Source organism: Borostomias antarcticus (genome assembly GCF_949987555.1).
Source record: "Borostomias antarcticus genome assembly, chromosome: 17".
NCBI lineage: Eukaryota > Metazoa > Chordata > Actinopteri > Stomiiformes > Stomiidae > Borostomias > Borostomias antarcticus.
The window spans coordinates 21,499,311-21,524,310 of NC_140250.1; the positions used below are offsets into that span (position 1 = coordinate 21,499,311).

A 25,000-nucleotide genomic window follows, 5' to 3' on the forward strand; every position below is an offset into this window, starting at 1 on the left:
AATCTAATCTGGCCAGGCCTTCAAAGACAGGGGGCTCGCGAACACTTCATCAGTCTTCATTAATATTGAAGGGTTCTGAGACACCGAGGCCTCGGCAATCTGAACTCATCTGGATGCACATCCAGAATGGGCCATATGAACTATGCCTCAGGGACAAATATGCCTGTCAGAAGTACCATCTATGAGAGATGAGGTCAGAGAGAGAGAGAGAGAGAGAGGGGGAGAGAGAGAGAGAGGGAGGGAGGGAGAGAGAGAGAGAGAAGAAAGAAAGAAAGCAAGAAAGAAAGAAAGAAAGAAAGAAAGAAAGAAAGAAAGAAAGAAAGAAAGAAAGAAAGAAAAGCGAGAGAAAGAGGTAGAGGTGAGGCCCTATCTAAATGCAGAGTGTCAGCTGACTGCTGTCATTAATGCAGCTCTGTCTGTCTGCCCGTCTGTCTGTCTGTCTGTCTGTCTGTCTGCCTGCCTGTCTGCCTGCCTGCCTGTCTGTCTGCCCGTCCGTCCGTCCGTCCGTCCGTCCGTCCGTCCGTCCGTCCGTCCGTCCGTCCGTCCGTCCGTCCGTCCGTCCGTCCGTCCGTCCGTCCGTCCGTCCGTCCGTCCGTCTGTCTGTCTGTGTCCCCTATCCTTCTATCCTGGGTCAGTGCGCTGGGACTGACCCCCAGGAGAGACCTCCTCTGCTTCAGCTGCTCTCCAGGCTCATTAACCCCCAATCACACCCCGCCCCCCCCGGAGCACGCTGGGTCAACACTACTTTGACGGGACGAGTTTCAACTGCAGGGTTCGTCTCTCACGGCACCTCTTAAATTTGCCTGACCCAGCCCAGGCTTGTCCCATATACAGTAAACTCCTATTCTGTTTGAGTATTATTCTCTGGACTATGAAATATAGGTTGAACCGAGACCTCGCTCCTGTGGTCTGTATAAGTAACTCCAGAAGAAGTCCATTTCCAGTCCAGCTGTAAACTGATCTTGTTCGTGTCCATCTGGAAGCCGTCACAGTGACAGCTCGGGGTTATCTGCACCCTGCGGGTTACAGTAAGTGGTCACTTCAGAAGAGAGTTTCAAGACTGTATCTAGACTACAATACAATAGAAATCACTTCAGTGTGCAACGCTGATTGGAGAGTGGGTTATGAAAAGGACGCAGAAAAAGAGAATGGGATTAAATATATGGGGTGATAGGAAAATTATAGAGGGAGAGAAAGAGAGCTAGAGAGAGGGAGGGAGACAGAGAGAGAAAGAGAGAGGGAGAGAGAGAAGAGAGAGAGAGAGAGAGAGAGAGAGAGAGAGAGGGAGGGAGACAGAGAGAGAGAGACAGAGAGACAGAGAGACAGGGAGAGAGAGAGAGAGAGAGAGAGAGAGCGAGAGAGAGAGAGGGAGGGAGACAGAGAGAGAGAGACAGAGGACAGGGAGAGAGAGAAAGAGAGAGAGAGACAGAGAGAGAGAGACAGAGAGAGAGAGACAGAGACAGAGAGAGAGAGAGAGAGAGAGGGAGAGAGACAGGGAGAACAGGGAGAGAGAGAGAGAGAGAGAGGGAGAGAGACAGGGAGACAGGGAGAGAGAGCGACAGTCGGAGCCACTGTGGTCTCACGCATGATGCCATGGCAACACAACATCCACATATTTGTTCTGGGAGCCATGCTGCCTCCCCTCCGCTCCCTCTCCCCTCCGCTCCCTCTCCCCTCCGCTCCCTCTCCCCTCCGCTCTCCCCTCCGCTCTCCCCTCCGCTCTCTCTCCCCTCCGCTCCCTCTCCCCTCCGCTCTCCCCTCCGCTCTCTCTCCCCTCCACTCCCTCTCCCCTCCGCTCTCCGCCATCTCTAATCGCCAAGCTAATGATGTGAGTCCTGATGGAAATATTTACAGTTTCCGTGTGTAAATCGTAGCGCTATTATTATCCCCCTGTCTAGTCTATTAAACAGTGGAGGGTCCAGGCAGGGAGCCACTACTCCCCTGACAGGGGACTGATGGACAGGCGGTATGGAGAGGGATTGTCTGGCTAGCTGCGGAGCATTATAGGAGGATTAGACCGGCTTTGTTTGGCCACCTAGCTAGTCTACGCTTTCGGAAAAAGAGTAAAACGCACATACGCGCACACACACACACACTCACACACTCACACACTCACACACTCACAAAGCCAGCCGGTTGGTATTCACATGTGAGGAGGAAAAAGAGCAGCAGTCGGAGTGCAGAATTACAGTTATTAATCACGTGGAGGGGCTAGATTCATCAGCCATACAGGCAGGCAGTTTAGAAGATGGACTCTATTTACTGCTAAAGCTGCTCGGGGGCTTTTGGGAGGCAGCCATCAATCTTCTGGCTATCTTTAAAAAGGGAGGCAGAGCAGAGGCATCAGTTTCAATCACCTCAGAGACAGGCGAGTCGGAGAAGCTGAGCGCCGCCCCCCCCCCCCCCCCGCCCACCCTCTCTCCTCCACCTCAAGGTGAAGTTTCCCTCCGTCGGCTCAGAGTCCCAGAGGGAAGCCTGTTATTAGCGTGTTTTAAAAATAATAATAATCTGACCCAAAAATACAAGCGGTACCCTGGCCAGCTCCCCCGTCGCTCGGCACCCCCGTGCCCCTCATTAGCATGTTCAATTAACCCCTGTTAATTGACAGCCCTCAGAATCCAGGAGCGCCTGGCACGCCGCCGCCACGGGGAGACATTTTGTAAACGAGCCGCCCAGGTGGACCATGTAAGGCCCTAACGAGCATGTCTCGGCCTCGTAACTGAGGACCTGCAGGACGACGCCCCCCCCGACGCACACTATCTCCCCGACGCCTCCCAGAGAGAGAGAGAGAGAGAGAGAGAGAGAACAACCGTGATAGGACAGAAAGGCAGGGAGGACACTTCCTGTGCGCAGGACAGGAGGGAGCGAGCGTGGTGGCGCGCAGCAGCTTGTGAAGAGCTGAATAGTAATCAAATTCAATTCTCCAGCACCACCAGCACTGCAGAAAGTCTTTAACTCAGCAGGGGTCCAAAAGTGGCACTTAAGTCTCCATCAAGTCCTGGAGGGGCGGGGATAGAAATGTCACTGTGGTCTTGTGGAGTGCACAGAGCTTGAACACCTGGCTGTTGTTTCGGAAGTGTCTTACTGTACATAAGAGACAGAATGTTTCAATTCCAGTGATGTGGCTCCCGTAAGCAGCTGTACAGTTTTAACCCCGTGTCTGAAAATTCTAATTTGAAAATTGCAAAATGTATTGTAATGTAACTAAATCAACAGCCCTAACTGAATCAACAACCCTAACTAAATCAAGATTGAAAATTCCTTTTGTCGCATGCATTGTACTGTGTACAGTCAGAGTGAAATGTTGCTGCCAGCTCCAAGATTATGCTCGATACAGATAATACTCAATTCATAAGCTACAAATTTACAAATAACAATACAAAAATTAAAAAACGAATTACTAACTTACTAACCACACAATAAATATATTAAATCAACTCAGTTACTCATCAAAGGAACCCCTCCAACGCTAATTTGATATGTATATTCTGGAACTCTGTCTTGATACAGTCAGTAATCTGTGTGTCCTGTGGACCTGCGATACCTGCTGTGTCTGGTTAGGATGGCGCTTTGGCCCCTACACGTTTCCAGTAAGGGCCTCCCTGTACCGTTAGTGCTTACAGACAGACCGCCTGAGCCCAGAGAAATCCAGCCATTACCACAGTCAGCAGCTTGACCTGGCGCCAGGGGCCTGGCAGGACCCCCAGATGGACTGGACTCAGGTGGAGTGGGCCAGAGGCGTCGGTGTGGGGGTGACCGGTTTGAGAGGCAGGGCGGCAGAGGTCACCGGGAGCAGCTGAACATTTCAAGCGCCAAGCTGTTTTTTCTCCCTCCGACAGCAATTCCGCAACACCGGCTCCTCGGCCTCCTCGCCACCTCCAATTACCTCACGATTGCTGCACTGGGACCCGGGGACCTGCTTCCCTGTCGCACACCTGACACGGGAGACCGTCAGAAATGCCACGGGACCGGACCGGTGCTGAAGATGTGCGCCGACCAACTGGCTCCTGTGTTCACGGTGATATTCAACCAGTCCCTGGCGCAGTCCATTGTCCCCACATGCTTCAAGAAGTCCTCCATCATCCCCGTACCCAAGACGCCAAGACCACTCTGCCTCAATGACTACCGCCCGGTAGCTCTCATCTCCGTGGTGATGAAGTGTTTTGAGAAGCTGGTCAGGGAACACATCTGCTCCTCACTGCCCAGCACGCTAGACCCCCCACAGTTCGCATACAGACCCAACAGATCCACAGAGAATGCGATAGCTCACATTCTCCACACCACCCTATCCCTCCTAATGGGAATATCATCAGCTGGTACGGGAACAGCAGCTCTCAGGATCACAAGGCCCTACAGAGAGCGGTACGGTCAGCTGACATCTCGAGGACATCTACGCCAGAAGATGCAAGACCAAGGCCAACAGGATCCTGAAAGACCCCAGCCACCCAGGAAATGGACTGTTCTCTCTGCTACGGTCAGGGAAGAGATACCGCACTCACATGGCGAGCACGGAGAGGCACGGGAAGAGATTCTTCACCGCAAGCCACTCGGCACCTGAATAACTATCTAGAACATCTAGTGTATATAGAATATCTAGTGTACATAACATAACCACATGCAAATCAAGTCAATACCCCCCCGGTACAGTTCCTGTACAGCTTACATATGACGAATAAAGAAATCTTGAATCTTGTGCGTGTGTTCGTCATCCTCCAACCAGAACCAGATCCCCACAATCACACATTGCCCCTCTGTTCATCACTCTCAATCATCGCCTGTCTCGTGAAAATCTCACAAATTGAAACCAACCACTCCAGGTCTTCCTCCATCTGCAAGCGTCTCTAATCAAAGTGGATACAGATGGCGCTTGCGTCGAAAGGGAGAATCAGGGTCTCTGGACAGTGGTGTGAACGCTTATCTGCAGTGCGAACATGGAGGCAATCATGATGCCGAAATCAGCAGAGCATCTCTGATTAGTCCTGATTACAACTAAACCATTCTCACTCTCCCATTGGCCAATGAGCCTCTCGCCACTGATTGGTTGGGGAGGAAGGAGGAAGAAGAGAACGGACCAGCAAAGGTCAGCTGGGGTAACAGAGTGTTGCGGAGTACATGGGGGCGAACGCAGAAGATTTTTCAGTTTCATAAATAAAAAGATGAACCACAAGACCACAACACCACTGACCCGAAGACTCCCAGTATTATAGTACGGGAGATCAAGACCTGGGAGCATGTGTCATGTATAAGAACAGTACAGAAACTTCTAGAGTTGACCAAATGGGGCTGGGAGTGGATATGGTTCACAAAGAGTGACGTCAATGGGAGGTATTATGGTGCGTTCGTTTATAACTGGGAGGTGGCAAATTGCGACTTGCTACTAGGAATTATTAAATAAAACGCCGCATGAACTCGCACTTCCTCGTCGCAAATTCGGATATGTTTCTCAGCCCCCAGTTGCCGGCTGACGTCAATATCATATCATATCATCATCATATCATTCGCTATAGCTCGAATGCACACAGGTCGGAGGTAGGTATTTTGCCACTTGCGACTTGCCACCTCCGACCACAAACGAATGCACCATGACTGTGAGTGACTGTCACAGAGCCAGGTCACACAGACAGATTACCCTGAGGAAGGAGAGGTCTCTCCTGCGGTCGATGCTGGTGATCTCCAGATTCCCCATCACCACCTCACAGTTCTCGTAGTACTTCCGCAGGGTCCGGTACTGCTGGTCCAGGTCCGAGAGCGTGCTCAGCTTGTTCTCCGTTCCGGCGCACACTAGAGAGACAGAACACAGGGGCGGGGAGGGAACGTTAGCGTGACATGGTTCTATTGAGGCCTACCGTGAAACACCCCCCGGAAGAAATGTTCAGCCCTCATGGAAAGTGTGGAAGAAAGTCTTGACCAGAAAGCCGACAAAAAATATCTGAGTTAAATCTAAAATGAAGTCGAGCATGTAAGTGTTGCTTCACTTATAGTGCTTTTTGGGGTAGGTTGTAGTCCTCCCATTTAGGGGGTTGACATAGTGGTGTTCGGTTATGAGTCCCTGGCGAGTGAGCTGTGAACTGTGGATGTGCTTGCTGGATAGCCAGCCTAGCGGGCGTAGAGAGGCGGCCCCTGAAGCACACAGGACAGATGAAACCCCATTTAGCCGCTGCCCAGGCAACTCGCTTGACAAGTAATTAAAGACAGTCATTTCCGCCCATCAAACACCTCGCCCTCACCACTGACACCGGCCATCTGCCCTGTCAGCTGCTACACACACACACACGCGCGCACGCACACGCGCACACACACACACACACACACACACACACACAAACACTCCCTGGGACATGAGCTGCAACAAGAAATATCTTCCCAACAGCCAAAAGCAAAACAGACAAACCAGCTCCAATACTACCCTCTGAGATACAGTGGACCTCAGCTCCAATTGCATAATGATGTTTGCACTCAGAAGCGAAGCAGGGCTGCAAATTGCACTAACGCTGCTGAACAGATATCCAGTCTGCTGTGATGGTGATATAAAGAGTACGCCTTCCTTCTACAGGACATTATCATTCCAACCCAGGCACACTGTCACTCGGGGTTCTTCTAGGTACAACATACAGTCGACAGGGTCCATGGGCTCGGCAAGGGGCTGGCAGTTTCGTCTAGGAGACCCGTCACCCGTGAACTGCCACCGTCACGTGGAACACACTTGTCTCTTTGAGGGGACAGCCTCCCCTCAGTCATCTCCCCCAGGTCAGTTTTGATGCGGTCTCCGATCGACTCCGACTCCCGCGGTGTGCGCATGTCGGCTTCTTATTCCTCCTCTATCCAACATTTGCATTTCCCTGTGGCAGCGTCCAATAAAAGCTAGCTCCCAACTCATATCCAACTCATATCTCCGAGTTAACACACCAAGACCAAACTTTTAGTTCCATTTGCAATCCCCCCCCCCCCCCCTCCGCCCCAAGAAACAGAAAGCCATTCAAGGCCACACGGCCAAACAAGATCTTGTTCAAACAATTCCTCCCAACCTTATATTAGATTACATCCAGTACAACAGGCAAGGGAAGCATACAAATCTACCCTCAGAGAACTGAGGGAAGAGATAGCAGGTGTAAGAGTAGGCTTAGTGAGATATGATCTACGAGCGGACTAGGTGTCGTCAATAACCGTTAACGTGAAACCCACGGTGGGGAAGGGGGGGGCTGGGGGGTCATAAAGTAGGGTTAGCAGTAATAAACTGTTATTGCGTCCTCAGGGCATCGCACCAAGATTACAGGGGCACTGTGGGAGGTGCAGTCTTGTGAAAAGGACAGTTTTTTTCTTCAATTTTTTCTTCTTACTTTTTATCATCTCCCTTGGAAACAAGATTCAAGATGCCTTTGTTTGTCGCACGTAATGTGCGCTGTAGTGAAATGATGCTGCCGGCTCCAATATTATGGTTGATACAGATCAACTCTAACACTCTATTACAAATTACAAATTGCAAATCAAGTTACACATTTACACAAATTGCAAAGTTTACAAATTGACAGTAATTACACAATAAGTACCATTTCTACACAGTATGAGATGGATTATGTAAATGCTATAGCTATAATAAATAATCCTGGGGCGTGGGGAGGGGGGGGGGGGGGGTATTGCGTTGTAAAAGCAAGCCGCATGCTTCAATAAGCCTGGCTGAATGCTCATTCCTACTGTAGCTACCTGCATAATAGGGGTGAGGGTAGCAGGCAGAGGGGCTTCTATTGAAACAGGCTGAATTGTTTTCATCTGCAGTTGTGATCTCTAATGAGAGTCTCTGGACCCATGTGAGCTTTGACTATGAGGTGAACCATAGCAAAGCCACATGCGGGTTAGAGTATGTGTACAGTTGTACAGCCTCAGTGTGTGTGTGTGTGTGTGTGTGCAGGGTGGACATACACACACACACAGACATACTGTATGGTTTTTGCTCTCATCATCAACTCCATTTGGCCAGCTTGCTGATGGGGTAAAGTCAGTAAATCATGAATATGCATATATGCAAAACACTGATGTCAGTATATTCTGCATCCTGATTGAGAGTCTCTCTCTCCAGGATGTAAGTACATTAGAACATGGATAGAATACAAAAAAATTGTCTGTCCGTCATACAGTATCAAGTCCCCTGAGAATTACTGAGTTGTCATATTTAGTACAGAAGCATGTCTGGTAGATTTGTACTAAAGGAGAATTCGTCTTCGCAGTGGTGATCATGCGGAGCAACAGCGGGAAATGTCATGGATCAAGGCAATGAATCACAATTCCGGATTAGTAATTAATAGCAGGATTAGGCCTGCGGCAGCGCTAGGAATCGACGCCTGCCGCATAGCGCGCTTGTTTTTGTGGGATTACCTGCAAACCTGCTATGGAACTATGGGGATTTACAAACATTATAAACACACATCTTGCTTTGACAGTGATTTATTTAAAACACTGCTACAAACATTGGAAAAACATTATGCTCATCCATACCATTTAACATACACGGTCGACAGATCAGCCCCTGGGATAACTACTGGAAGAAATAACCATCGTAGCAATTTATTTTTATTTTTTTCAAAACATTATTAGTTATAAAAGTCATCAGAGAGAGAGAAGGTTACTGTTAATTAGCATATTGCATAAAATATGTATATCTACTGTATATAAAATGCATTGGCCTCTGAAACCAACAAACTGCATATTCCACACACGGCTGTGGCCCTAAACCCCCTGATGGCGTGTGGGAAACTAGGACCCATGTAAACGTGAACTCCCACCCCCCCCAACCTATTAAAACTACATGGTTGCTCCCCAAGGACCCCAATGCATTGGCATTTTAAAAAAGCACTAATTGAAACAGAAAACAATGAAGTCAGATTGACAAAGTCATGAAAAATTAGAAAAAAGCACCAGTGAATATGACAAAAAACAAGTATACCTCTGGGGGTCTGCGAGGGACCCAATTGGTAGGATGAGGTTACCTTGTGGCAGCAAAGGCTAATGTATCTGCAGAAACGTGCGGCGCTTTAGAAGTTCACTTGAACGCAAACACCACTCATCCTGTCCTTGGCTGCCTGTGTAGTCGGTATATACCGACAGTAACTGAAGACCTAGCTAGGCTCCGCATTTTGTGGCCCAAATCGTATGCCCCTCCAAGCTCATTCAAGGCCTAGGCCAGCGTGTGTTCACTGCAAAGTAAACGCAGATATTCATTCACCACAAAGCACAGAATGAAACAGAATTCCAATCTAGTCTGAACCCTCCATCCAGAGAGAAACATCTCACGCTACTGAGCGCTTGATTAACAGTTTGTCGATGAGTCTAATATTTCATGTGCTTAGGGAAGTTTATTCTCACTCTCAATTCCATCAAAAAATCCTATTCACCACAACAGAGAAAGGAAACACTTTTCCGCTCACAAACAGGCCTCTTAGTTATATTTGATTTAATCCGCCCCCCCCCCCCACCCCACACACACACACACCCCACACACACACACACGCACAACCTTGCGTTCGTGACTGGAGACGAAAGGTCTGGATTTTCGAACCCTCGTGAAGCTGCCTCTCCAGACAGTCCTCTTATGCGGGGAGAGGGAAACTCAACAACACACTAAACAGCAACCCTACTTCAGACCACGGTCTCTCTGCACAAGTCTCTCTCCACGGTCTCTCTCCACACGTCACGCAGGCTCTGACTCACGCTGGGGTGAGAAAAGGGAACACGGTGGAGAAAAAAAACTAAAGGAGGAGGAGGGGTAGGAAGAGGAGGATGAGAAGGAGGATGAAGAGGAGGGGGGAGAGGAGGAGGAGAAGGAGGAGGAGGAGGGGTAGGAAGAGGAGGAGGGGGAAGAAGAGGAGGATGAGAAGGAGGATGAAGAGGAGGAGGAGAAGGAGAAGGAGGAGGAGGATGGGTAGGAAGAGGAGGAGGGGGAAGGAGAGGAGGATGAGAAGGAGGATGAAGAGGAGGAGGAGAAGGAGGATGAAGAGGAGGGGGAAGAGGAGGAGGAGAAGAAGGGGAAGGAGAAGGAGGATGAAGAGGAGGGGGAAGAGGAGGAGGAGAAGGAGGGGTAGGAAGAGGAGGAGGGGGAAGAATAGGAGGATGAGAAGGAGGATGAAGATGAGAGGGAAGAGGAGGAGGAGAAGGAGGGGAAGGAGAAGGAGGAGGAGGATGGGTAGGAAGAGGAGGCGGACATGGATAAGAAGGAGGAGGAAGAGGAGGAGGAAGAGGAGGGGAAGGAGGAAGAGAAAGAGGAGGGGAGCAGAGGGAGGAGAAGGAGGAGAAGGAGGAGGAGGAGGAAAAGGAGGGGAAGGCGGAGAGGAGGAGAAGGAGGATGACAGGTAGGAGAAGGAAGAGGAGAAGGAGAAGAAGGGGGGGTGAGGAGTAGAAGGAAGAGAATGAGAAGGAACAGGAGGAAGGAGGGAGGAGGAGGAGGAGGAGAAGGAGGTGGTGGTTTCCAGGTAGGAAAGAGGAGTAGTTTTACTACTATCTCCAGATTAAAAGGTAGAAGTGGGGCCAATCCCCTCTCTCTCTCTCTCCACCTCCTCTTTCTCCCATCTCTCTCTCTCTCTCCACCCTCTCTTTCTCCCATCTCTCCCTCCTTCTTTCTAATCTGTCTATCAGTCAAGCATCCTCTACTGAGAGCCTGGGAATCAGGTTCTACCCAAGGCAATAATAGTTTAGTTTTTTTAATTAGTTTTTATTTTTATATCATTTTAACTTTTTGTTATCGATTTCCGTTTAGTTTTGATTAGTTTTTAAAGCAGATTTGCTAGTTTAGTTTAGTTTTTATTTTTTGAAAATGCTTAGTTTTAGTTTAGTTTTTATTAGTTTCAGTATTAGTTTTTCTTCAGTGCTAGCCTCATGAGACCATCCTGATCTTGGGAGCTCACGTTGTTTCACTCAGTGTGAAACAAACCATCATGGCGCACATCGTGCATGAGGCCCCCAAAATGACATACAGGCTCTCAATACAGCGTCTGCCTCATGCGGTTGAGATCAGGCAGCATCCGACTATTGACCTTAAGGTCACGGGTTCAAGACCAGGCCAGGCCAATTGAAGGCCGGTACCCTATACAGTAGCTGTTCCCTTGAGGAAGCCCTATTTTTTAGCTCAAAATATTCTAATTTGCTTTGCAAAAAGAAAAGGGTCTTCTTAATGTAAAAATTGGCATGCGCTGATTGAAAATCACTCTGCATCAGAGGCCGTTCCAGTCTGTCAGAATCAAGGAAATATTCCATTCAAAATTCCATGTGATGAGATGCACTCGAGGGATTTGAAACCTCCCTCCGCACAGTTTCTCTTATTAGCCAATTCATTTCATACCTACTGCACAAAATGACTCCATCAACCGAGCCTGGAGTTTATTGAACACCAATAAAGTGCAGAGTGAGAGTTCAGGTCTCGTGGGCTTACTGCCCCTCCCAGCAACGCCAGAAAAGGTCACACCGATACCGTTACTCTGTAACTGACTGAATTAAATAAAGTTGCAAATGTCACTTCCTAAAGTAAACACTGTTGATATGTCAGCTTGGGAAACGTGCTCTGGGTAGGTCGTGTGGGGATGACGGGCAGCCGAAGGACCCCGTTTGAGATGGAGACGGGTGGCCTGGGCTGCCTGTGTGATTGACGGCTGTGTGGTGATTCTAAAGATGGCCGACCCTAGGATAGAAGCACTGCTGCTGTTCTCATGTTGCAGTACAGTTTCTGTGTGTGTGTGTGTGTGTGTTGTACTTCCTCTTGATGATTTATCGCTAGATCAGTGCAATCTCACCCCCCCGGGGATCGGTAGAGCACGACGACTACTACTACACTTGTTCTCACTGACCTTCTGTTTCTCTGATTGGAAGAAAACGGGGTAGCGTGTGATTATCAGAGGGCATGTTACCTTAGTAGGTCAACCGGTCCAGAGATGAATGGATTAGAACAACAATAACTTCATGAATTAATTAAATCAATCCTGCTGACCTCGTCTGTGGCGTAGCCTCACTAGCGGTTCCTGGAGGCCCCCGAGGAGAGGATCATGGGTAAGGCTGAGTCGCAAGGTCGGCCGCCGTAATCACAGCCCAGATTAGCGGCCCATCTGCTGAGATATTTAATAACGCGGCGGAACGGCGACCGTACGAGAGCGCCGTGACACCCGGTCGGGTCGGCGGAGGTAGGGTATCCCCTCTCTGCCTTCCGCTGCTCCCCTCTTCTTCTCCTCCTGCCTGGTTCCTTGCTTCCTTTCCTTTCCATCCTCCTCCTCTTTCCTTTCTCCCCTCTCCTCTGCACCTCTATCCACTCCTCTTTCATCTCTCCTCTCCTCCCTTCTCTGTACCGCTCCCTTCTTCTCCTCTCCCTGTCCACGACCTTCTCTCCTCTCTCCCCTCCTCTACGCTTGCCTCCCATCCGCTTCCTTCTCGGCGCCTCTCCTCTCCACTTCCCCTCTTCTCCTCAGTGTCCTCCTCCCACGATCTCTGCCCACTCCTCTCCTGCTTGTCTCCACCTCCTTTGTTGGCGGGTCTGTGTCTCGGGGGGCGTAGAGCGGGTCGCCCAACGCCCGCGGGGTCGGCGGTGCGATTCCCGGCTCCTCCTGTCCACATGTCGAGGTGTCCTGACACTGACACTGAAGCCCAAATTGCTCCCGATGAGCAGGCTGGCGCCTCGCATGGCAGCCGGGCGCCGTCGGCGTGTGAACGCGTGTGTGAATGGGTGAATGAGAGGCCATTGTAAAGTGGTTTGTCTGTTAAAGTAGAAAGGCGCTTCATACTGTTAGTGGAGTCCTTTTACCATCCATTTACTCCTCATGACGCTGCTCCTGTAACACCTCAGCCTTCAGACCTCGTTGGTCTCAGTCTGCCACCTCTCTCTCTCTCTCTCTCTCCCTCCCTCCCTCCCTCCCTCCCTCCCCAGGGCTGGCCATATCAAGAGATGAAAGAGTAGGGGGTCTATTTTTTGGAAGAGAGGGGCAACCGTTGTTCCAGTAGAGTCATACCCCCGCCCTCCCACATGGCCTGTTACCTCACATCATTATGGGATACCGGTCAGTAGTGTTACCGTAGTGATAAGGTGGAATGTCAGTGGAGGTATAGATTTCATCAATTTACTCCTTATTTGGTTTGACTGACACCATCCATCCATCCGTCCACCTAGATAGAGCTAAAGTTCTCTGCTCTCGCACCTCAATCACTCTCTCCCTCAGTTCCCCTCCCCCCTGATCTCTCCCTCAGTTCCCCTCCCCCCTGGTCCCTCCCTCCCTGGATCTAACCCCTCAGCCCATTTGTCCTGGACAAAATAAGAAAAAAAAAATCCTCCCAGGGGGTCAGGGGGGAGCCGGCGGACCACGAGACACACCTCATTACCCACAATCCCACTGCCGTCTCCCCTGGTCTGGCCTCGGCGCTGCTGAAGCCAGGCTTTACCCAGCAGCACCCAGGAAAGAGGCGGGTCGGGGGTCAGTCACTCCGAACTTCAGCTGATCCTGACTGGAATGTGATCCTGACTGGAATGTAGAGTTTATCAACACCCAGTCAGTATGGATCATACCACATAGAGAGCTTTTTCTGTTTATTTTTGAAGATGGATGGATGGTTTATTTTCTATTCATGTGGACAGCTCAGACTAAATAGATTTTAAACTTGGTTATTACTATCACTGAAATGTATCACTGAATGTATTACTGAAATATTGGAATTATGTGTTCTGAAGGTCAGTGTACCTTGGCTCGAAGGTTATTCAAACACAGACAGGCGGTGTATGACGCATTTTTAAGTGTCCTTTCAACTGAAATAAAGTTGAAACTTGAAAACGCAGCTAGTTAGTGGTAGAGGACATGAATCCCTGACCGCCGAGCGCTGCCTGACCGCCCCCCCTCCGACCCCCCGACCCAGACCCCGGTCGGCCGTCAGACCGGGAGGCTGACAGCTGATTATGAGGCTGACCGTGCACCCACACCGCTCTCCCTTGGCCTCTGGTTATAGACCGGCATGAACGTGTGTTTCCAGGGTTGATGCTAGCTAGAGGGGTGGAGGTTGGGGGGGGGGGGGAGAGGGGGAAGGGGGGGGGGACTCATTAGAGAATTAGTCAGGCAGGCAACCACAAGGGAGGCTGAATTATGTGAATTTCCATGCAGAGGGGAACGTATACCTGCAGAGCTGTGAGGCGTTCTGACATGTTAACAGGCTCGAACAGAGGCTACAGAGAGCTTGAACAACAGGTTGACTTAATAGACAGATATGGTTCCATGTGTCATGGCATGCTTGTTTTCACAGCTTAGTTGGTATACACTATTTGAGGCAGAATAATGTTGCAATGTGAATGGATTGTTAAAACCCAAACAATTGTTCTACATAGAGCAAAAATAGAAGCAGTATATTCAAAATGTATATAAACGAATCAATCGCAGTTCAGTTATTATTCAGTTATTTAGCATAGCCTAATGCTTTCATCTATGTTGGGAGCTAGTGTGGGGGTTAATGGTGCGTTCGTTTGTGGTCGGAGGTGGCAAGTCGCACGTGGCAAAATACCTACCTCCGACCTGTGTGCATTCAAGCTATATACCATTATATCACAAGTTATATCTAGTTCGAGCAACTGGGGGCTGAGAAACATATCCGAATTTGCGACGAGGAAGTGCGAGTTCATGCAGCGTTTTATTTAATCATTCCTAGTAGCAAGTCGCAATTTGCCACCTCCTAGTTATTAAACAAACGCACCATAAGAACCTCAAGGACACGACTGTAGGCGACTGCCCAGTGGTCTTGAAGGCGAGGCCTTTCGGTCACCGGCCACATGCTGTGACTGCTGGGATACTTGCAGCCTTACCTCCGCTAAGGAAAGCTGCTCACTGGCCAATCCACTCCCCGCCACAGTGAAAGCTAATCTACAGCGCTGTTTTCTGGGTGTCCTCTGTGACCTTGCTAGTGGAACCTGTGGAAGCTGAGTTGGGGGGGGGGGGGGGGGGATGGGGGGGGGATTATATCGTATGATGTTTTAAGCTGCATCATCATCCCAGCCCCTGGGGAAGCTTTAGCCTGTCGCACACACGCCGTGGAGCGTTGAGATATCCCAGCCGGCATTTACAACGCTGCCAGCACTGAGCGTCTAAGGGCTTCTTCCTCTCAGGCAAAGCCAACTGTGTGTGTGTGTGTGTGTGTGTGTGTGTGTGTGTGTGTGCGCGAGAGAGAGAGAGAGGCCTAAAGCTACCCTTGGTTGTCCTGACCCAGATGCTGTTCACACTGCTAAATCCAGGCAGCGGAGACGGAGACAGGCCTCGGAGGCGTACCTGTCCCATCCCCACCACCATGAACCTGCCGAGCCCTCTCTCACTGCAGCTCTATTACTATGGAAGCCCCCTCTCACTGCTACTCTATTACTATGGAAGCCCCCTCTCACTGCTACTCTATTACTATGGAAGCCCCCTCTCACTGCTACTCTATTACTATGGAAGCCCCCTCTCACTGCAGCTCTATTACTATGGAAGCCCTCTCACTGCTACTCTATTACTATGGAAGCCCCCTCTCACTGCTACTCTATTACTATGGAAGCCCCCTCTCACTGCTACTCTATTACTATGGAAGCCCCCTCTCACTGCTACTCTATTACTATGGAAGCCCCCTCTCACTGCTACTCTATTACTATGGAAGCCCCCTCTCACTGCTACTCTATTACTATGGAAGCCCCCTCTCACTGCTACTCTATTACTATGGAAGCCCCCTCTCACTGCTACTCTATTACTATGGAAGCCCCCTCTCACTGCTACTCTATTACTATGGAAGCCCCCTCTCACTGCTACTCTATTACTATGGAAGCCCCCTCTCACTGCTACTCTATTACTATGGAAGCCCCCTCTCACTGCTACTCTATTACTATGGAAGCCCCCTCTCACTGCTACTCTATTACTATGGAAGCCCCCTCTCACTGCTACTCTATTACTATGGAAGCCATCTCTCTTCATGCTCACACACCTCTGTCACAGGGCCCGGATGGAAGAGGAGGTGTTCATATTGTCAAAATATATAAATCCTCAAATAGAGCTGATTTCATGGAGTACTGATCTGTGCTCCTCTCTCTCTTTCTCTCTCAACCCCCCCTCCCCCTCTCTCTCACTCTCTCCTCCTCTCTCTTTCTCTCTCAACCCCTCTCACTCTCTCCTCCTCTCTTTCTCTCTCAACCCCCCCTCCCCTCTCTCTCATTCTCTCTTTCTCTCTCAACCCCTCTCTCACTCTCTCCTCCTCTCTTTCTCTCTCAACCCCCCCTCCCCTCTCTCTCATTCTCTCTTTCTCTCTCAACCCCTCTCTCACTCTCTCCTCCTCTCTTTCTCTCTCAACCCCCCCTCCCCTCTCTCTCATTCTCTCTTTCTCTTTCAACCCCCCCCCTCCCCCTCTCTCTCTCACTCTCTCCTCCTCTCTTTCTCCCTCATGCCAAATCTCTCTCTCTCTCTCTCAAATTCAAATTCAAATTCAAATGAGCTTTATTGGCACGGTAGTTGAAAAGAACCCACATTGCCAAAGCAGTACATAAAATCAACATTCCAAAAATCAACATTCAGATTACGTATAAATAAATAAATAAAAAGTGAGTGTGAGGGTGTGTTATGGATGGATGGATGTGAGGGTGTGTTATCTCCGACAGTGAGGGGTCTGGGTCTCTCTCTCTCCCCCTCCCCCCCAGGTTTCCATGGCAGCCTCCAGCTCAGGTGTGACTCAAACCGTTTCTGATGGTTTTTACAACACATTTGCGTCGCCAAAGCTACCGCCATCAATTACAGCCGGCGGGCGGTCAAGGTGCTGCGCCGTCTCCTTCATGCTCCAAGCCTCTGCCTCGGCCCGCCGTCGTGGCCCCTTCCATGAATCTTAATCTCCTACTCAAACAGTCGCCATCAATTATCATACCGCCTGGCGTTGACTCCTCCCCGGGCTCCTTCTCCCCTCATTAAAGGGCCTTTTCTTCCTGCCTCCCTGTTTTACTGTCTGTCTGCCAACCTGGCTACCTGAACTGTCTGCCTGTCTCATTGCCTACTCTGTCTGTCTGTCTGTCTGCCTGCCTGTCTGTCTGTCTGCTTACCTACCCTGTCTGCCTTCCTACCCTTTCTGCCTTCCTACCCTTTCTGCCTGTCTGTCTGTCTTGTCTGCCTGCTTACCTACCCTGTCTGTCTCTTTGTCTGCCTACCTACCCTGTCTGTCCTTATGCCTGCCTACCCTGTCTGTCTCTCTATCTGTCTGCCAACTGATACCCTGTCTGTCCTTCTGCCTACCCTGTCTGTCTGTCAACCTGTCTGTCTGTCTGTCTGCCTGTCTGTCTACCCTTTCTATCTATCTGTCTTGTCTGCCTGCCCTGTCTGTCTGCCTGCCTACCCTGTCTGTCTGTCTGTCTGTCTGTCTGACTACCTACCCTGCACCATGTCTGTCTGTCTGTCTGTCTGACTGTCTGTCCGTCTGCCTACCTACACTGCCTGCCTGTGATGCTCTAGTTGAGGAAAGACTGTTGATTGGCAGGGCAGAATAACTGAGAATATTATGTCACTCCAGGTCATATTCGCAAGGCTTTCAGTGTGTGTGTGCATGCGTGTGTGTGTGTGTGTGTGTGCGTGTGAAAGGAAGGGAATTTAGAACGAACGGCTCTAAGTCAATTAGCCTCCAGCTTCTCTTTGCCACAAAAACAACGGTTGCAACGGTTGATTTAATAAATGGCTTTGTTTAACGTAGATTAAATTAGTTTAACAAAAAATAAACTCGTTGTCAAAGCCCAACATTTCCGAACCCGAGAATCTCGGGCGAAAAAAAGGCGAGAGGAAAAAAAGACGAAAAAACATCTATTCTGAGGGTGAAGCATCTCAATGAATGTTTCTCTCACCGTGTCAGACTACCACGGTTAAACAGCGTGACTTACCGCTCCCTGGGCGTCTCCCCCCCCCACCTCGCCCCCCGTGTTCCCCGCCAGGGACACTCCACGGCCGCGTATTCCATTAACCAATCAGGCGCATCCAGGCGGGCGGCGCCGCCTCCACACACGTGTTTATTATGTGGGCTAGACGTCTCTGTGATGGGAGACGACTTCGCTACACACACGCCGTAATGGAATTCTGATCACGCCATTGTCCTTCCAGCTCTGCCGTACGTGGGGGGAAGAAAACAAGGATGTGTGTGTGTGTGTGTGTGTGTGTGCGCGTGTGTATGTGTGCAGTGATTCTCCGTTTCAGTGGCATGTATAGGGGCATTAAGGCTGTAAACACGCTGACTAGTTTATTGAGGTTGCCCAGGTCTGCGCAGGGTTGTATAAGCAGTAATGCGAGTCATGTGACCCGTTCATCATTGGCCGGGATCGATTATAATTAGTTTTATTGCTGAGCAGAGGGATGTAAATAGCTGGGTGGTGACAAGTGAACAGATATAGCATAACACATAGAACAATGCAATCAGGCAGGGTAAAGAAGTGATAGTTCAGTGTTGGCTGTAATCTAGGGTCTTATTAGATGAGACTGCAAGTACGTCTTCGAACAGAGTAATGCACTCAGTGTAAATCGTGAGCCTGTGCTCAGGCACGCCTCACATCCAATAACACGGAGAAGAACAAGCATCTCCCCTGATCTTTTAGAAAGGCGACCTTTTCTGTTAACTGTCTGAGGCGCCGTTAATCGCTGATCCGTTTGGGAGACGGTTGAAGTCAGAATTTGATCTGCTGGTTTGATCTATACCTCTTACTGCTGAACTCAGAATTCAGACAGATGTGTCATTTCTAAAATAAAACATGTATTTAGTAAAATATTTATTTCATATGTATTTAATATATTTATTTTATGTTTGTTTTTTTTATATGTTATAATTATTTATGTTTGGCTGAGAATTGTTGCACCTCTGTGTCACTTATTATGAAATTCTTTATTAATGTGGGATAAACCCCTTGAGATGTAACAACTCGTTTGCGATGGGGTCCCACACAAATACACAATAACACAAACAGGACAATCCAATGTACAACACTGACAAAACAGAAACAACACATGACAAGGACAACAATTAACAACCTTCGTCTCAACATGAAAGAAAAACAGAAGAAAGAGGATCAGTCTAAAACTTAAATAAACTAAAAGAATGGGGAGTGACACAGCACATTACATTATAATTGAAAACATTGACAATCAGGTTTTAAATGAGTAAACAAGGTATTTTTAAACGTACGGAGCGAGGACAACAAACGGATATTGACAGGTGGAGTATTCCAGTCGGAAGGGGCCAAAGACTCAAAGGGTTTTTTGCCAACTTCCTTGGCGACAAAGGGAACAGTGTAGAGGGACTGGTCTGAGCTTCTTAATGGGTAATTAGATAAATAAGGAACACAAAATTGTTTCATACAATAAGGGAAATCAAAGTGAATGCATTTGAAAATAAACTGAAACCAGTGAAATTGCCGTCTGTTATCTAAAGAAATTGCCGTCTGTTATCTAAAGAAAGCCACCCGAGTGTGTGGCCGGGACTTGGGCTACGAGGGAAGCTCGCCTGCCCCCTGTCAGCCGACCACTCTGTGCATACAACTGATGATGAAATCCTCCTCTTCACTTTGAAAGCATGTCTCCTAGTGTTACCAGCCAAACTCAATTTATCCATCTGGCATCCCATTATACATAACTCCTTCTGTTTACATCATGGACAGCATCAGGTACAGTAATAGAGTCCATGTCCCACATATTAAACATTTACTAGGGATGTTAACAGTTAATCGACTATTGATTAATTGCCGATAAGAATTTACTCGAGTTGTTGGTTAACTTGGTTAATTGATTAATTGCTTGTTAATGGATTTTGTTATGAACGGAAGTCAGAAGCCATGTACAGTAGTGAAGGCTAATTGGGATGCCAATGATTTCAACGACAGCGGAAGAAGACACAAAATTGAAGCCAGCAAAGCGCAGTCCGGCGTGGGATGTTCTTATCAATGAATCAACTATTGTTTGTTAAGGTTAACAGTTATCGATTAATGAAATTCCTTGAAATGTGCAACCTAATTTTTACAAAGGTCTGTTCACATCCAGACAAACTAAAGACATTTTCTCAATAATTTTTGTTTATTTTAGTTAGTAACACACAATACAGTAAGTTAGTTATTGTTTTTTTTTGTAAAGCCTAGTTTTTATTTTTATTTCAGTTAACTAAAATGCTTTTTCACACCTATTTTTAGTTTTTTAGTTTTCGTGAACTATTATAACCTTGGTGTGTGTGTATGCGTGTATGCGTGCGTGTGTGTGTGTTGTGTGTGCGTTTGTAGAGTAAAAAAGTGATGAATGTCTATGTAGTATGAGGCCATGATGAGTGGGGCCCTGGGCATCAACACCATCACCCGGTGAATTCAAGCAGAGCAGACCACTTCCCACTTTAATTGTTGCTTGCTGGAGCTGCATTAATAAAACATTGCCAACTGATATGTCTTTGTTAAAGGTACGTCTGGGTGACTTCTCAATTATTCATTAATTGCGATGCCTGTGTTGTTGTGTAATTGTTTAGCGCTGTTCCTGGGTGGCGAAGGGCTGACTGTTCATTTTGTCTCTCTCCACACGGACATGCATTCGAGCTTTGCCGCTATTTAATGGTCACATTTATCAACAGCGACTTGCTGGGCTTATTGAACATTAGCATGTAATTATCTTTGGATGTTTTTCCTCGCTGATAATCCTCCATCACTTTCTGGTCAGTTCACTGCTGAGAGCATCTGGGGTCTCCGCCAGCCCTCAACACTGTGTGCGTGTGTGTGTGTGTGTGTGTTGTGTGTGTGTGTGTGTGTGTGTGTGTGTGTGTGATGAACTGCAGCCCAGTGACCCTGTCCATCGGCAGTATGTTGGGTCACTGAGTCCAGCAAGACGTCCACTCCCCTTCACTCCCACACTCTGAACAAAGAGACGGGGCACATGCACGCACACGCGCGCGCACACACACACACACACACACACACACACACACACACACACACAGACACAGACACAGACACAGACACAGACACAGACACACACACACACACACACGCACACAAACACACACAAACACACACACACACAGCTGGAGGGAATAGACTGTCTAGGAGGATTTTAGTGACCACTGACAACCCCTTCCTCCCACCTATCCGTTAACAAGCTATTAACCTATGGCCATGAGAAGGGACGAGAGAGGGGGAGGCAGAGAGAGAGAGAGAGAGAGAGAGAGAGAGAGAGAGGTATGGGCCACAAGTGTTAGCTTTAAGTGGAGCAGTTTTATCTCAGAATGTTTTCTTCCTGCAGCTATGTATGGACCAGACACCTCTGACCTGCCTGCTTCGCCCCACCTGCACTCACCTCCTCATCCCCTCATCCTCATCCCTTCATCTCCTCCTACACTCATCTCCTCATCCCTTCATCTTCTCATCCCCTGATCTCCTCCTCCACTCATCTCCTCATCCCTTCATCCTCTCATCTCCTCCTCCACTCATCTCCTCATCCCTTCATCCTCTCATCTCCTCCTCCACTCATCTCCTCCTCTCCTCATCTCCTCCTCCACTCATCTCCTCATCCTTTCATCCTCTCATCTCCTCATCCCCTCATCCTCTCATCTCTTCCTCCACTCATCTAACCATCCCTTCATCCTCTCATTTCCTCCTCCCCTCATCTCCTCCTCTCCTCATCCACTCAACTCCTCATCCCTTCATCCCCTCATCCCATAACCTCCTCATCCGGCTTCCTGGTGAAATCACAGCTAGTTGAAGTGGAGCTTAATGAGGTGAAGTCAATCGTCCCTGCAGGCTGCAAGGCCAGGGCCAATGACTCTCAACCGTCAGATCACGTGCACCCCTTGACTAGGACATGAACAAGCTTGCAGGCATACACACTCACACACAAACACACACACTCACACACAAACACACACACACACACACAAACACACACAAACCGATAATTGTCCCATTGGCTGGTGGTCGGCATGTTCCCCAACACAAAATGAGGTGCTAATTTAAAACAAGCCAGAATGAGTGAGGGTCAGAGGTCGTCAGCTGCCCTGTCTGATTAGCATGGTGGTTGGCAGGATGGGAAGGACTTGGGCAGAGAAGAGGGAACGGGAGTTTGGAGAGGAGGAAGAGGTGATAACTCTCCCTCTGTTCCCTGTTGTAGAACAGGGAAGATAGAGTAAGACTTCTGATCGTGAGGGTACACACCTGAGACCCCTTCAAGTGACAAAGCTTAGATAGGTAGGTAGGTAGGTAGGTATATATATATATATATATATATATATATATATATTAGGATACTAAATAAGTTATCAAAGTTAAAGTCATATCAAGGCACACACCCTTAACTCACGTCTCTTTGAGCTGCTTAGTGAGGAAATGGATGCAGAGCACAGATGCCTTCTCTTATAGCCGACCCAGAGGTCAGATGTCTGTCCAGAGGGAGATCGCTGGCCAGGGTGTTTGAGTTGCGAGAGCCGCTGCGAAGATTTCTTTCAGAAGAAAAAAAAAAAATCCCCACTGGCAGGCTGCACAATGGCAGCACATTTCAACGAAGAAGAATGGATCGCAAAACTCGTTTACCTGTGCGACATATTCAGCCTGCTCAACTAACTCAATCTGTCACTTCAGGGGAGAATGAGATAGATAGAGACAGACAGGGACATATTCGACATGTTCCCAACATCGGCGGGGGTTTTGGGGGAGACTGAGGCGGCCTTCTCCCATGCAGCTAGCGCACAGTCATCCAGCTTGGCTGTCAGCGGACTTCCAGAGAACTGGAACGCGTCCGAGAAAGTGCCAGGCGATTGATCCGTGACCCATTTGTGAACGTCCCAGGTGAATCAGCCATGTCCATGCGGAAGAAGATGAACTCATTGAGATTGTAAATAACGGTGGCCTTAAAAAAGCATGTTTGAGACAATTTTATCTCTGCCAACCTTCTGGATTAAAATCAAGGCTAAGTATCCTGAGAGCCACAAAAGCACTGAAAACGCTGCGTCCACTTCCAACATCTTATCTTTGCGAAGCCGGGTTTTCCGTAGTTAAATTACGGAGTACGCTAGACATAAGGAGATACAGGTATACATGCACTTAATGTTATTGTGAGGGGCGGCTGTAGCTCAGTTGGTAGAGCGGGTCGTTCAGTGATCGAAGGGTCAGTGGTTCGAATCCCAGCTCCGACTGTCCACATGTCGAAGTGTCCTTGAGCAAGACACCTAAACCCAAATTGCTCCCAATGAGCAGGTTAGCACCTTGCATGGCAGCTACCGCCATTGGTGTGTGTGTGTGAATGGATGAATGAGAGGCCATTGTAAAGCGCTTTGAGTGCCGCTAAGGTGGAAAAGCGCTATATAAGTGCAGTCCATTTACCGTTATATCACATAGGCCTTGTTGAGACTTTTCAGTAGGCCTAGCCTACATTGAGTTATTATATACATCGGGTTATTATAGCCTACATTGGATTATGTTAGTATAGCCTATAATTGTATATTTTGTATGAATGGCCTGTAGCTATGTTTGTTTTGAATATCCATGTTTGTATAGATGGAATTGTATTGTTTGATGTGTTTCTAATGTTAGGCTATTGTTTTTCTAAGAGTGCATTCCAGAGCGACACACTTTTTGTCGATCATTGATTGATTGATGCGCAATTTGTGGAGTCACACACTTGAACTTGATTGCGTAGTTCCTATATAATTTCCATAGTTGTGTGTTCCGAGGTTCACTGCCAATGACATGATGCCTCTGTTTGAACAAGATCATTTGATTGACACGGCCTCCTGAAACGTTATTCCCACATGAACAGGCCTGCTTAAATTAAACTGTTCTGAAAAAGTGGCTAATATTATACTAATCGCCCTCCACCTGCTCCCCGGCGGCCAGTCTGTGAGAATATTATGGGGCTGGGGGCGGGGCATGGGGCTGCCCTTTGAACTCACAGAGGTGGGTGTGGGGGCAAGGGGGTTGATAGCCAGGTCAAACCGATGGAAGAACTGGTTCAGCTCATTAGCATGTTCTTGTCCTGCCCCACAGCTGGGCCTGAGACACTCTGACCAGTGTTTTTTTTTACATCCTTGAAGCTGTTTTGTCCAGTTTACCCCCCAATGTCTCCCTGTAGCTGTTCTAGGCCTTTCTAAACTCCCTCTTCAGCTCCTTCTCACCTGACCTGGCCTCCTCCTCCTCCTCCTCCTCCCATCTCCTCCCTATCTCTTCTTTCTGTTGAGTAAGGCTTTTCATGTCTGCGTTGATCCACGGTTTGTTGCTGGGGAAGCTTGTCAGAATAAGAGCTTGTTTTCACTGAAAACTATTGTGTGATTTTGTATGCCTGTGCGCGTCTCTTTCTCTGCATCTTGCTCGGGGCAGTCCGTCCATCCATTCCTGACACTGGAGAAACATTATCTGGAGTTGTAAGAGCTCTTGTGTTCCTATTCACAGAATCTCGCTTGGAAAGAGAAGTGTTTACAAGAGATGAGTATTATGTGTTCGTCCTCAGAAAGTACGTGACCTTGAGGATAGATTGGAGTTCTAGACATAGTAGAAGGGTTCAGCAGAGACATGGACACGCACAGAGAGTGTGTGTTTCTATCTCCGTGTATTTCTGTTGTCCTTAGTGTGTGTGTGTGTGTGTGTGTGTGTGTGTGTGTGTGTGTGTGTGTGTGTGTGTGTGTGTGTGTGAATCTAGCGAGCACAGTATCCCTCTCCAAGGGAAGTGCAACAATGACAGATAGAGATATCGCTTTAATATAGAAGTCTTATTTTTTGCTCACCTGACTGGACTGATCTGAGCTGCCTCGCAATGAAATCTCCCACATCACTCGCTCAACCAGATCCAGGCAGGCTTCCGGAAGCTTCTTGGATGGAGTTAGTTTTAATCTAAAGAGCGGCTGTGCAAATAAATGTGGGTTTAGAAAGTAAAAGCACGTTGATGAGCCGAGTGAGACAGTAGCTGGCGGGTGTGTGAGGGAGAGCATTAGCGCTGACAAACAATGAAGCCTCATGTTCACATATAAAGAATGTTCCAGAAGACGTGACCCTGCTGTTTTCCATTAG

General features: G+C 48.5%; 1 protein-coding gene across 1 annotated transcript in view; it reads right to left on the minus strand.

The window, feature by feature from the left end:
* erbb4b (erb-b2 receptor tyrosine kinase 4b) overlaps nucleotides 1-25,000 on the minus strand; it is a gene marked incomplete at both ends in the record, with an annotated part of 174,144 nt that overhangs the window by 77,733 nt on the left and 71,411 nt on the right. Inside the window, one exon of the mRNA XM_084452098.1 lies at nucleotides 5,630-5,781. Coding sequence (XP_084308224.1) covers nucleotides 5,630-5,781 — 152 coding nt within the window. The remainder of the gene's footprint in view (nucleotides 1-5,629; nucleotides 5,782-25,000) is intronic.